Source organism: Hydractinia symbiolongicarpus, chromosome 5 (genome assembly GCF_029227915.1).
Source record: "Hydractinia symbiolongicarpus strain clone_291-10 chromosome 5, HSymV2.1, whole genome shotgun sequence".
NCBI classification, from domain to species: Eukaryota; Metazoa; Cnidaria; class Hydrozoa; order Anthoathecata; family Hydractiniidae; genus Hydractinia; species Hydractinia symbiolongicarpus.
In genome coordinates this window covers 27290192-27305000 of record NC_079879.1, presented here as the reverse complement: position 1 = coordinate 27305000, position 14809 = coordinate 27290192, and the positions used below count along the sequence as shown (strand labels likewise).

At 34.0% G+C, this 14809-nt stretch overlaps 1 protein-coding gene across 1 annotated transcript; it reads left to right on the top strand.

Moving 5' to 3' along the window:
- Nucleotides 1–37: 37 nt before the first annotated feature.
- On the top strand, nt 38–14198 carry LOC130645767 (DNA-directed RNA polymerase II subunit RPB2). Its single transcript, XM_057451857.1, has 21 exons — nt 38–198; nt 5749–5978; nt 7220–7332; nt 7419–7962; nt 8623–8819; nt 8904–9023; nt 9106–9436; nt 9515–9654; nt 9734–9845; nt 9943–10097; nt 10200–10398; nt 10619–10787; nt 10886–10982; nt 11088–11182; nt 11476–11726; nt 11982–12071; nt 12872–12979; nt 13065–13178; nt 13253–13413; nt 13499–13694; nt 13936–14198. Exons 1-21 carry the CDS (start codon nt 177–179, stop codon nt 14035–14037), a joined length of 3546 nt encoding a protein of 1181 aa, XP_057307840.1. The 5' UTR covers nt 38–176; the 3' UTR covers nt 14038–14198.
- The last annotated feature ends 611 nt before the right edge of the window (nt 14199–14809 follow it).

Genomic DNA, 14809 nt, shown 5'->3' with positions numbered 1-14809 from the left:
GGTATCCAGCCTGTGGAGAATGTTACTATTTCGATACCGGCAACATAAGCTTGGTATAAATGGCCTAGCTTTACTCGCATTGTCCACTCCACACGGCTCTGGAGAGAATCCCCCAAATCTGAACATTATCACCTCACTAACTTATCAAATCAAAGTTTGATTCCAGTTCTGAAAGAATGTACGACCCTATAGACGAAGGTAATATATCTGAGTGTATTCTATGCCAATTGAATTTTGGAAAACCATGCAAGCTGCTTTGCTTTTAGAAACGTTTGTTCACACGGGATTCCTTCTGATAGCAAGTCGGACTCTGTATAATGGGATTAGCTACTGACTCTTATTAGAATACAACTAAATCAGCGTTATATTGGCACATTAATTGGGCCTTGATCAGCTTATCTGTGTCTTGCTACAACTAAAATAAAAGACATCCCTTACTTTTCCAGCTACAAATCCATAGTGGACATTAGCATGAAGCATTAAAAAACAACACTAATCTATATTTTGGATGCTTACCATATGACTGTCTGCCTGTGTATGTGTAAAATAATAGGCGGCCCAGGGAAATTTGCTAACACAAAAGAGATATGCAACCATATCTCTGCATATCTCTTCTGGCCCATCTTCTAAAACGCATCCTGTTTGTAAAAGGGACAGCCCAACTCTTAACAGTGGTCCCATCTTTCAACAGTGTGACATGTTTGCCAACACTCTGTCTTAACTATCAATGCTTTGGCGTTAGTAGCAAATAAAATGATCAATTACATCAAGTCAAGTTCTAATTTTTACAAAAACATAAAAATGTTATAATTGATTTTTTAACTTTTTATCTTTAAGATTTAAATCATTTTTAAAATATAAATCGGAATGGCCTTAGTACTATTTTCAGTTGAGGAGGAAAACATGGATGTTTCATCATGCTTTTTCAGGAGAGGCACGCGCACGCCTTGGCACACGCCTAAATCGTTTTGGGCGTCCGATTAATGGCACGCCTGAAAAATAAATATTGAGTTTTGAAAATTAACCTGTGAAATCCATTTTATAGCGTGCGATGACAGCCCTCGAAATAATTTTTGGAGACTCGTCAGACAAAATTCCCGCCACATTTCCAGTTTGGTCGGACATGTCCGTAGCTCGTTTTGACTTTGTTGGACAATAAGGTCCAATAAATTTCCGTTTTGGTTGGACACTTTTAAATCTCAAAATTATTGAATAGTCCTGGTCAAGTCAGCCAACCTGAGCATCCTAGCTAATTCACCGACTCCTGACTTATATAATTAAAAGAACTACATAGAAATCTCTTTTGCCTGACCCTTCCTTCGTTGGTAACCAGGTCTTACACAAGAAATTCAGCCATGCGGTTCTTAACTAATGCAGAGGTGAACGCCGAAGGAGCATGGATAAAGCAAGTTTGCAAAGCTGCACTTACAGGCAGAACAGACATTTTATCATGGATTTAATTGTAGATAATTTCTTCATTTGACAAAACAATTGAAAACCATAGCAGGTCCGAATTTAATTGAGTTTTTTCTTTATGTCGTAAGTGTTATATTTATTCAAACAATTTTAAAAACAAAACCCAACCACATCATATTTTTGCTTATTTGCTTGTGATGACCTGAAAAATAAACAATAAATTTATGAAAATAACTGTATAGTCATGCATACTATTTCGGACATGTAGAAAAGGAAGCTAAGATTGAGAGAGTCGCTATACATAGATGCTCAATCATTGTTTTTGGGGTTCACGATTCAAAACGGCCTCCACTTTTCTACCGCAAAATGAATGCGTAACAAAGATCAACCTCAGAGCCGATATCGCACGCGTAACATCCTTTGCATGTGCGTTTTACATCGCACAAGTTACTTGATTTGCACGTGTGAATCATTGCACACCTACACAAATATTCCTGAAAAAGACTGTTTCATGGTCAACCTCTCACAAAAGAAACTTCAATTAAAAAAAAATTATAAGTAAATAGATTAGACTAAGACTCACCCAAAACTATACAATATTTTGAGTTGAATTTAGAAAACAAAGATTCTGTGAAAAATTCAGCCCCTATTTATGAAGAGGTGACTGCATGAACCACATGTTTCCCCCCAAGTCATAATGGCTAAACTGGGAAATACAGACCTGTAAAGAATCACATGGAATATGCCGACTGGGAGAATATATAAGATTTAAGTCAATAAGGGATCGTCTCCACGATCGTTTCAAATTTGATTGTTTCAATTCATATCATTTCTTTTTTGAAATGATCTCTATACGAATTTGAAACGATTAAAACCAACAGTAATTTGTATCGCATTCGTATCAACATTTATAAATTTGCTTTAAAATCGTTTCATTTCAGTTAGAATCGTTTCGCAATCGTATCGTAATCGCTTCATACAAATTCGTTTCAACCTCTGTTTTAAAATCATTTTAAACTTTTTTTTGCAAACGCTTCATTTCATTGCCTGTATATCGTTTCAAAATCGTTTGTAATTTATTTCATTGCAATTATCATGTGTACTATTTGTAGCCGATTTCTATAGAACCAGTTACTAAGTAAATTCTAAAGTTTTTAAATAATTACGCATAGTTTTAACTACGTAGCGCGCTGCAGGATAAGTCGCAATCTGATAACAAAATATGGCTTTTTTAGACTTGGTTTTTTTATAACGAAATAATAAAGTTTAAAAAATCTTTTTAAAAGGGGAAAGAGAAATCAAATATGTTTAGTAATAATCCAAAAAATTGTATATCGTATTAAAAAGAAGTCCAGAAGTTCTGTCTCCCCCACGACACAGCAGGCAATAAGTCAGCCCTGCCCTCGGTTTTGTGAGAAGAGATGTTCTGCGAATACTCTAACAATTGAGTCTCCTGTACAGTTTCGTTTCATGTTAAGCTGTGCCAGTGACAAGCATTTTCGAAGCATGCCACCGGCGACTTCTGTGATATACAACCTAATGATGCCCTAACCTAATGAATTCATCTTGAAACATAAAAAGCCAGTAACATTCGAAAAGAACAACAGGTGTTATTACGCAATGCAACGAATTCAATTTCTAAAAATAATTCATTTTTAAACGCGCATGTTTTTCATTCAAATTCCAAACTAAGTCATTTTTTTCTTTGATTTTTTTAACATATGAATACTCTTTCGTAAGAAACCTGAACAAGTTATTCAGAAAGCTAATGTAAATAATTAATTATTCATATTTGTCAGATTAAAAAAGTCTATAAATAACAAGAACATATTTTTCAAAACAATGGAATTTATGGTGGCAGTTAGAAACAATGCAAAGGTGCGTAAAATGATATCACGAAAAAACAATAAATAGTACGTAGATATAAAAGAAGTTTAAGCTTGTAAATGACGCCTTCTGTAGGATCGACACCTGCTTTAAAATAATTTTTAAGAATTGATTTGACGTTCTAACGGTATCATTCCGTTTGAATTACAACGGTTGCGTCACGTATTCGTTACAATATGTATTTAGCAATATCTTTCTGATATTACTAGGTTGCATCGCTTTTAACAGTAAAACGATTGACTATGGGACGTAATTGAACTGATTTTGGACTTTGACCTTATAAATGTGATAAATGAGACAATTGGACTCCAAGAAATAACGTTCTTCTTAATTTGACATGATCGCTGGAAGTCAGCAATTACACTGGCCGCTGTGGTAGCGCTTTACTTAAAGATTTAGATAAATAAGTCATTTTATACTGTGGGACCAATCCTAGCCGTTAGTACGCGCTGAAGAAATAGAGACAGTTTCAAAAATTACATTTTATTGACTTTCTAACGGTATCAGTCCGTTTGAGTTACAACTGTTGCGTCACATTTCGTACCAACATGTATTTAGCGATATGTTTCAGATTTTACTAGGTTGCATCGCTTTTAACAGTAAAACGATTGACTGTGGGACTTAAATGAAATGATTCTGGACTTTGACCTGATGAATGTGATGTGACAATAATTCAAATTCCTTTTCTAACTAAAAAATATGTTCAATCCGCGCCAGTGTTAAAATTTTGAATATAGGGATATTTTTTCAAAATAATTACTATGGCTAAACATTCAAAAAAAGGTTAAGGAATTTCTTAGCATGTACTAAGGAGAAAATAGAAAATAAACACCACAGTTTTTCATTTTGAAAATTTGTATAAAAACAAGCATTAATAGTTGTGATGGGTGGCTCATGTTCCGTAATGTAACAGTTTTTTTATTCCAGTTAGGTTGTCCAATCTTTCAACGCACTGTACTTATATCTCTTGAGTGTCTCGTTTACAAGACGGCTTGAATTGATAGTTGAGCCAGTGTTGAAAAATGAGACAGAACATACTACGATTTACTTGAAAAATCAGAAACAGGGTCGTTGGTCAGCACTTTACAGTGCTGGACTTTGATTTGTTAAGTATAATACTCTATGTTAAATATCTTTATTCAGGCAAAAAATGATATTTGCTATACTGTACCACTTCCTTGTCAAGAAATTTATTTTCTGGTTTATACCATCCAAAGAGTATATTTGATGAAATTATTTCAGTTAAGTCTGCAGGTACAGCGTTTAGCAGTTTTTCCTGACTGACAGTTGTACAATTCCACCATAGGTACAATTTCATCTATGACAATTTTGTCACCTGGAAATAAATTCTGTTTACACCACCATAAGGCCTTTAAAGTTACTATCAACGATGTATGCCTTTTTTATGGATCCATCTAAAATTAATGTTTGCATAAACAAGGCAAATTTTTGTGGACTCCTGTTTTTTTTTAATTTTTATTTTCCTGACAAGAATGGCAACTTTACTAGAAAGTTTCTTCCAGAACTGAAGTAATTGAATCTCAATTTGTCTAAAATACAAATATCTGATTAGTATTTTGGACAAATCTAAAGCTTTCAGTACAGAAAAAGTGCTGACACAATCAAAAATTTATTACTGCTATTTTATTTCTTTTATGAAATTCTTAAAATGCGCCATTTTTTTTTTCATTTGAAATAGCCCGACCAGCTTTACTTTTCTCTCCTACTTCTTTTTACTGATCATGGAAGAAAAAACAGTCTAGTATACCCTATATAAAAGGGTTCAAATTAGAAAAGGAAAGTCGGTTTGCAAAAATTTCGGCACTCTGTAACAAAGTAAACCACCATCTCGATGTGGCCTGGGAACACCTTAGATCAATTACCATTTTTCTATTGCCGTTCTTTAAAATGTGATCTAAAAAAGCATTTTATTGCCCCTTTTTGTTCTTAAACTTTTAAAACGCAATCTAAAAAAGCATTTCTATCGCCGTTCTTCGTTCTAAAACTTTTTAATTCGAAACCTGTAAAAACAATTTTTAAATTTTGCACATAAATTTTGATTATTTTAACCAATCAGAGCCACAAATCAATATTATGGATTTAAATTGAGCTTAACTTAAATTACCTGACAGTCCCCCTGTAGACCTTTTTTTCGTTTCTTTTCTTAGAGGGGTCCGAACCGTCAAGCTGAATAGATTTCAGATACCTGGGACTGAATAGGGTTTAAAAGTTGCAAAATTATTTTGGGATTTTAATCACATTGCTAAAACTAGGTGGTCTCACTTCAAATTGTAAAGTAATGTTATACTGTGTTTTGATTGAATCATTTGCACCAAATTTACACCTTTCTCTCAACTTCATCAGTGCGCTTTCAATGAAATATACATGCTGTAGTTTTGAAAGGTACTATAAAAAAATTAATTGCACCACTAAAATTTTTTTTAGAGGATCAATATGATGATCAGGAAGAAGATGATGAGATCACTTCTGACTTGTGGCAGGAGGCCTGCTGGACAGTTATTAGTTCATATTTTGAAGAAAAGGGTCTTGTGCGACAACAACTTGACTCTTTTGATGAGTTTATTCAGATGTCTGTACAAAGAATAGTAGAGGAGTCACCACCTATTGAATTGCAAGCAGAAGTTCAGTACACTGAAGCAGATATTGAGGAGCCGGTAAGAATACAGTATTTCACAGTTCTGTAATCATTTATTTCATAAAATGTTTATCTATAGAAAAAGCAGTTGTGTCATGATAGCTTATACAATATTGTGGTTAAATCATATATATACATCATTAAAAATCTCAATAATTCCACATAAAGATTGTGATTTATTCTTCAACATAATTTGCTGCATGTATAATAATTAAACCTCAGTTCTTTTTGCAGTACCAAAGTAATGTATGTGTTATATTCACAAGGAAATTATTATGAATATCCCAAGCCTATCAGTAAGAAAATAACACCTGAGCAATAAATTGCTCGTCCAAGGCTACAATAATTTAGACTGGGCGAGCAATCTGAATAAATAGAATAAGTTTATAAATGCAAATTTATCACAAAGTATTTTTTATCTATTTTTTTATTTTTTTGGTTATTTTTTACTGTAAATAATAAAAAAGATAACCTTGATTTCCATGTGAGATAAATTGATATTGCTCAGCCAGACAAACTTTTTGTGGAATTGAGGGATCAATTAAGGTAGTTTCTTATTTTTCAGAATTGGGCGAGTCTTTTTGCGTGAGCTATAGCAATTGCTCTCCCCCCTTGATAGCCATACAATTTTTTGATAATGTGCAGGTAAATTTACAAAAATATGCAGTAAACAGCAAATGGAGGAGATGCTGCTAAAAAGTTATGAGAAATTGTATATATGTCGCTATATTAAACATTTAATTATTGTCTTCACAATGTGTATGTAGCACGCAAAATATTTACCTGCTTATATTTATCTCTACTTATTATCATTTGTGATTACACTGTGAATTGGTATAATTGAAACATACAGTACATGCAAGAAATTAAAAAAAAAACAAAGTTAAAAATTTAAAGGTGGATTTCAAAACTAGGGGGGTAAATTTGCAGCAAATCCTACAAAACATTTCATGGTGTGAAACTCAAAAAGAAAACAGTGTAATATAATTAGCAAATACACATCTTCGAGCTAGGCTTAAAGAGGTGTGATATATTCAGAACACGAATGTGCATTATGTACATTTTGGTTTTTATATATATATTTTAATGGCATTGTTTTATAAAAACAAAACAAAACAAACTAATGAATAGGACATAAATAAATTTTAATAATAAGAAAATTGTGTTTCTTTCTAATTTCTAAAACATAGAAAAATTAACTAAACGCTAAGGTATTTCCATATTTAAAGGTTCCAATTTTTCTTTATGTTCAATGTTTAGACACGTTATCAACTTAAATTTGAACAGATTTATTTGTCAAAACCAACTCATTGGGAAAAAGATGGTGCACCAAAGCCTATGATGCCTAATGAAGCAAGACTTCGAAACTTAACGTTTGTGTTGCACTTTTTATTTTTATTTCAAATAATAATTTGGTTTTCTTCGTTTTATTTTCATGCTACCTACCTATTTCTTTTAGTTATTCATCACCACTTTATGTCGACGTTTCCAAAACAGTCACAAGAAGCGGACAAGAGCCAGAAACTGAAGAACATGGAAAAATATATATCGGAAAAATACCTATTATGTTGCGATCCACATATTGCGTCTTAAATGGATTGCTAGATCGTGACTTAACTGAATTGAATGAATGCCCACTTGACCCTGGTGGTTACTTTATTATCAATGGCTCTGAAAAAGTTTTAATTGCACAAGAAAAAATGGCAACAAATACTGTTTATGTATTTCAGAAAAAAGACTCAAAATACGCTTATACATGTGAAATACGTTCCTGTCTTGAACAGTCATCAAGACCAACAAGTACAATGTTTATTTCTATGTTAGCTAGAGGTGGTGGTGGTGCTAAAAAAGGAGCCATTGGTCAAAGAATTATAGCAACCATTCCTTATATACGTCAAGAAATACCCATCATGATTGTTTTCAGAGCCTTAGGTTTTGTGTCAGATCGTGACATTTTAGAACATATTATTTACGACTTTGATGATCAGGAGATGATGGAAATGGTAAGGAACATTTTTGTCTGACTTTAATGACAGTGTGTTGGACAGACATTCTAAATTTCCACTAGTAAGTCCAAACTGGGAGTTTCTTTTGTATAATAAAAAAAAGGATCTATTGTAAAGAAACATTTTTAAAGGCGTAATAAATTTCTTCAAAACTTTCAAAACATGTCTTAAAAGTCGTTAATATCATGAGGCTTCTAGCCCTATCATTCATAATTTAAAAGTTATGCCACTTAAATGACCTCCTTGTGAGTATTGAAAACGTATTTATTGAACAAACACTAGCAGGATTGCATATCTATATTATAATGCCCGTATATGTCTGTCTGTCTGTCTGTCACGCAAAATGATAGCTTAGCTGCGCAATAGCGAGAAGCACGCAATGCGGTATAAAAAAAGGACGGGCGAACCCGTGGATTTTCCACGGGCTAACGACTAGTTTATTAATAATTTTTGTACTTCTCTCTGTTGATAAGTTTGAAGGAACTTTATGTTGATAAGGATATGTTAAAGATGTTTGTTCAGAAATTAAAAAAGTATTTTTTGTCATGTTTATTTATTTAAAACATTAAATCCAGTACCATTATATTATGTGTATTTTTCTGAAATATCCTTCTAATTCATGGGAAAAAATTTAAATTATTTTAAATAACCTTGTAGGTCAAGCCTTCCTTGGATGAAGCTTTTGTTGTGCAAGAGCAAAATGTTGCTTTAAATTTTATTGGTACTCGTGGTGCTAAACCTGGTGTAACCAAAGAGAAGAGAATTAAATATGCAAGAGAGATTTTGCAGAAAGAGATGTTACCTCATGTTGGTACCAGTGATTTTTGTGAAACAAAGAAAGCTTATTTTCTGGGGTAAACTTTCAATATAAAATAATTGTTTGTATTTAAGTTAAACTTTTTCATATCCTGTTTCGATCTTAATGTTTGTCGTATTAGATATATGGTTCACAGAATTCTTCTGGCTGCTCTGGGGCGCCGTGAACTTGATGATCGTGATCACTATGGCAACAAACGTCTAGATCTTGCAGGGCCATTGCTGGCGTTTTTGTTTAGAGGGTGAGTAACGATTTATAGTTTTCTATGTACAGTATATATTTTTCTTACAGCTGGAGTCCATTATTATTAATTCTTGTTTTAGATTGTTTAAGAATCTCATGAAAGAAGTAAGGTTATATGCACAAAAATTCATCGACAAAGGAAAAGATTTCAAAATTGAACTTGCCATAAAAACTAAAACAATAACAGATGGTTTGCGTTATTCGTTAGCTACAGGTAATTGGGGTGACCAGAAGAAAGCGCATCAAGCAAGAGCAGGTGTATCACAAGTGTTGAACCGATTGACGTTCGCTTCTACGTTATCACATCTACGACGTTTAAATTCACCTATTGGAAGAGATGGCAAGTTGGCACGGCCAAGACAGCTTCATAACACTCATTGGGGAATGATCTGTCCTGCTGAGACACCTGAGGTATAGTGTATGAAAAATAAAACAGCATTTTACTTTTAACACTGCTAAAGATAATTTTTGACACTTTTCTGTATCTAGGGGCAAGCTGTTGGTCTTGTAAAGAATCTTGCATTAATGGCATACATTTCTGTCGGTTCCCAACCAAGTCCAATTTTAGAGTTTTTAGAAGAATGGGCTATGGAGAACTTGGAAGAAATTAGTCCATCTGCTATCAAAGAGTATGCAATTTGGTTTGTTATTCAGTGATGTTTTTTATTTTTTATGTCTGTGCTTAAGAAATTATCTTTTTTCATTTAGTTCAACGAAAATTTTTGTCAACGGTTGTTGGGTGGGCATACATCGAGATCCCGAGCAGTTGATATTAACATTGCGAAGGTTGAGAAGATTGATGGATATTATTGTATCAGAGGTGGATTATGTTATTGCTTCTTTGACATGGACACAAAATCATGATTTAACCATTATTTACTTTGCTTTTAATTTTTTTCTATTTTATACCTGAATAGGTCTCAATGGTCCGTGATATTCGTGACAAAGAAATTCGAATTTACACTGATGCTGGAAGAGTTTGTCGTCCACTTCTAATTGTGGAAAATCAAAAATTATTGCTCAAGAAAAGCCATATCGATCAATTAAAAGAGAGAGAATACAATGACTTCGGGTTTGTTTTTTGTGTTTGTTTTTGTGTTTGCTTTTTTGTAATGTAGCTGGCATTGAAACCTCTTTCCTGGATCATCATCAATGAAAAAAATGTTTATTTTAGTTGGCAAGATCTAGTAGGCAACGGTGTTGTTGAATATGTTGATGTAAATGAAGAGGAGACGTCGATGATTGCCATGAATCCTGAAGATTTAGAGGATCGAGAACAGTCGTATTGTTCCACCTACACGCATTGTGAGATTCACCCTGCTATGATTCTTGGAGTGTGTGCGTCTATTATCCCTTTTCCAGATCACAACCAGGTAGATTTCTGTTGTTTAGTTCAATTCTCCAGATTATGTCTTTAAGGAGATCAGATTGTGTTGTGTGTCAGAGGCAATGGAAACTTTTTGCTTTTTGCTACCATGTTTGCTATCTCTTTTCACATGAACCTTGTGTAACAGAACAATGTTGTTATTTGACTAATGGAGAATGATTTTGCCATACAGGTGTGCGGTAACTTTCTTTTCACTTCTTTTTTAGTCTCCTCGTAATACATATCAATCTGCTATGGGTAAGCAAGCCATGGGTGTGTACATCACCAACTTTCATGTACGTATGGATACTTTAGCACATGTGTTGTATTATCCACAGAAGCCACTGGTAACCACACGATCGATGGACTTCTTGAAATTTCGTGAATTGCCGGCAGGTATGTTTTTCTATACGATGTTCAATGTAAATGTACGATGTTGATGGATAACTTGATATTGTACAATATTTTTAATTGAACTTTTTATACTTTCTAAGGAATCAATTCAATCGTTGCTATCGCTTCGTATACTGGTTATAATCAGGAAGATTCTGTGTTGTTGAATGCTTCAGCGATAAACAGAGGCTTATATCGGTATGTTGCAAACAGGTTTTATATTTCTAAGTTGGATAGTAAGATTTTGTGCTTTGAATCAAGGAAATTCGAAAATCAAGAGAAAAAAATTTCTGTTTTTTCTAGGTCTGTGTTTTACCGGTCGTATCGTGATGAAGAGTCTAGGAAAGGGCTGGACCAAGAAGAAAGATTTGAAAGACCGCGTCGAGATGAATGCACAGGTTTGTCAGTATTTGAAAATTATATAACAATTTCTTCGCAACCGGCTTTTTATAAATCGGAACACATAAACGTAATGTATAGAATGGGTTTGAATACCCCTAGTTATTTGAACGTAAAACTATTTTGTGTTGTGAAGCTATACGAAGAAGTTCAGTAGATTGGTTTCTCACTAAAAAGAATTTTTATACACCGCATTACTATTTACATGTGTTTTATTTGAGCTTTGAAAAGGTTTTCTTTCAACATCTTCCGTGTAACTATTGCATGATTACCGTCCAACTTCTCTTTTTAGGTATGCGTAACGCTATATACGACAAACTGGATGAAGACGGATTGATTCCTCCTGGTTCTCGAGTAAGTGGTGACGACGTAATTATCGGTAAAACCGTCACTGTTCCTGACGACGATGACGAACTTGAGGGACAGACGCGTCACTACACGAAACGTGACTCAAGCACGTTCTTAAGAGCAAGTGAAACTGGTATTGTTGATCAGGTCATGTTGACTATCAACGAAGAAGGATATAAATTCTGCAAGATTAAGGTAAGACAAAAAATATGTTAATGTGTATGAGACACTAAAAGTTGCTTTTAGATAAAACGTAAGACACTTAAACTACTGGCACACTTGATATAATTTATTATTTTTAACGCTATGACAAGCAATAGCTAAGATTCAAAGCCGTTAGTAAAATCTTTTAGAAAACATTAAGCATTTTTTACGACAGCCACGGTAAAAGCTCTAATTTTTCCCAACACTTCAAAACTTTAGTTTAACTATACAATTTTCGTTCCGTAGGTACGTTCTGTACGGATCCCACAAATTGGTGATAAATTTGCCAGTCGTCATGGTCAGAAAGGTACATGCGGAATCACATATCGACAAGAGGTAGGTTTTTCTTCTGTACTCAGGGTGGAGATAGGGAAGTAAGACGTTTGTACTGATCTCATGTTGGATCAATTACAATTTACGTATAAGAATTTTTTTTTACTGTTTCTTTAATGTAAAATAAACCAGCCGTTTCGGCAGGAAGTTCTACTGTGTATTACTGATTTAAAATTCCTCTACGGAGGGAGTATTCCAATTGTGCAGAAAAAGTGATCACACGTTATTAATAATTAATTATTTTCAACTGGCACAGCAAAAGACGAAAGAAAAATATGAAGTAGAAAAATGGGTTCAATTTTGTAAACACCGCTTTTTTGAAAACTAGATGAAACTCAATAAAAACAACTATTTTTGATTTATTTCGGTTTTTAAAAAGAATTTTAGTCTGTTGAAACTCCTTGTAAGCAAATACAAATCTGGCTTCATAAATTTTCCGATCACAAAAAAAAAATTAACAAACGACCGTTGTAGCTCGGTGAAACTGGCGAAACCAACTGAACATATAATAATAATTCTATAATAATAATTCAAAATGATTTATTTGTAAATATAATAGGTTTTTATACCTTTTATATCGTTCAACCTTGGAGGAACAAGGTTCAACAGGGTAGTTTTCAAAGTCTGATGATTCACGTACCGCTACACTAGACTGCTACCCTTCCGTTCCTCACTAGTCTCGATAGTAAAAACGGCGACAAAAAAGAAGCCCATTTTAAAGTTCTGCCGGCTAAGGCCGTAGAACAAAAATATGGTTCAAAAATATTGTTATTTAGAAAAATAAGTTCTTTATTATTTTCTAGGACATGCCTTTCACATGCGAAGGGATTTCACCAGATATTGTTATTAATCCTCATGCCATCCCGTCTCGTATGACAATTGGTCATTTAATCGAATGCTTGCAAGGGAAGGTAGGATATATTGCAATGTTTTTTACTAACCGTTGCGCTATCAAACCGGAATTATCATTTTTTATGGCACAAGTTTGTTTTCTAGGTTTCTGCAAACAAAGGCGAAATTGGCGATGCCACGCCCTTCAATGACGCAGTGAATGTGCAGAAGGTTTCTAGTTTGTTACAAGAATATGGCTATCATTTAAGAGGGAATGAGGTAAATAAATATCGCTCTATAAAACCTTCCCAGTGCATCAACTTCTTTTTAATAATATTAAAAAAAAATTATAGGTTTTATTTAATGGATTTACTGGTCGTAAGTTAAACGCTCAAGTATTTCTTGGTCCCACATACTATCAACGCTTAAAACATATGGTCGACGATAAAATCCATTCACGTGCTCGAGGTCCCGTCCAGATTTTAACCAGACAACCTATGGAGGGCCGATCTAGGTGACTATTTTGACCTTTAAAAATTTTAACATTAGAAAATGGGGAATAAATAGTGTGTATGAACATTAACTGCTTTTCGTTTCAGGGACGGTGGTCTTCGATTTGGTGAAATGGAACGTGATTGCCAAATCTCTCATGGCGCAGCGCAATTTTTAAATGAGCGTTTATTCGAAGCGTCAGACGCGTACAGAGTTCATGTGTGCAACATCTGTGGTTTAATCGCGATCGCAAACCTCCGCAACAACACGTTCGAATGCCGTGGCTGTAAGAATAAAACACAGGTATAACTTTAGTCAGTTTCGCAATAATTTTACACGTGAAATTTAGTAGGTTTTGTACACTTGATTTTCCTGGTAAAACATTTTTGACGCCTTTATTTATGCATCTAAAAAAACAACTAAGCAATTTTTCTACAAATTCTGTCTAAAGTGTCAAGAGTAACGATAAATTACTGTAATGTGACTCGCGCTAGATTCGTGTGATGTTTACACCGTGTTCTTTACTTTGATTTGCTTTGTTTAGATTTCACAAATTCGCATACCTTACGCATGTAAATTACTTTTCCAAGAATTAATGTCAATGAGCATAGCGCCAAGATTAATGGTAGATGCTCCTAAAGTTTAGTTACGAAGAATAACTGGCATGATGGAGAGTGCTCTCCGCCGTTTATAAAAAAATCGCTCAACGAACCTCATAACAAAAGGACAACGAGGAATTGTTATAATATTTCTTAACCTTTTTAATTTGATTGCTAAAAAACAGAAACAAAAAGGTTGTAAATAGTGGACTAATTGTCTTCTGTGTCTGTTTTTGCTTTTTCCCACATCTTGCGAACATGAAGCGAGATTTGCACTGGAAATTTAACCCTATCCATGGTTGGACTTTTTGGAGCCCTTTCTCTAGGGTGTGTAAAATCAATCTGCTCTCGATATCTTATCACCCAGTTGACCTAAGCAAAGCATGCACTATGTTAAAACAGTCTTTTTAAAGTTGTTTTGTCACCAAACTGAAAACCTTGTTTTTATGGCTTGAAACAAAGGATTCAATGTGGCGGGTGTCCTGAGAGGTGATAACAGGATCAGCCTAAAATTCCGCCTAATTTTTTTCTCGTTTTACAATTTTTTTTATTTTGGTACATTAACAAAGTCTAGCAAAGTCAGCTATATAAAAAAAAACGTTCTACTCGTTTATAAACAACTATAACTTCAGTAAAATTGTAGTGGTGATTTTTTAGAGTAGTTTAATGAAACTAAACCAGAGAATCTCATCCCACAAAAAGCCCCAACAACTCTGAAAAATTTGCCATAATTTTTTATAAAATTCTGTTTCGGTATACCCTTAAAAGAATAGAACCAAAATTTCGGTTTACACGGGCTAATTTTCAACCTACAGCGAC

Excerpts from the sequence above, each read along its gene's own strand:
- LOC130645767 (XM_057451857.1), top strand. The coding sequence starts at position 177 with ATGTACGACCCTATAGACGAAG. Across the intron at positions 7,963-8,622 it reads ATCAGGAGATGATGGAAATG|GTCAAGCCTTCCTTGGATGA; the intron begins GTAAGGAACATT and ends ATAACCTTGTAG. Across the intron at positions 13,414-13,498 it reads CCTATGGAGGGCCGATCTAG|GGACGGTGGTCTTCGATTTG; the intron begins GTGACTATTTTG and ends TTTTCGTTTCAG.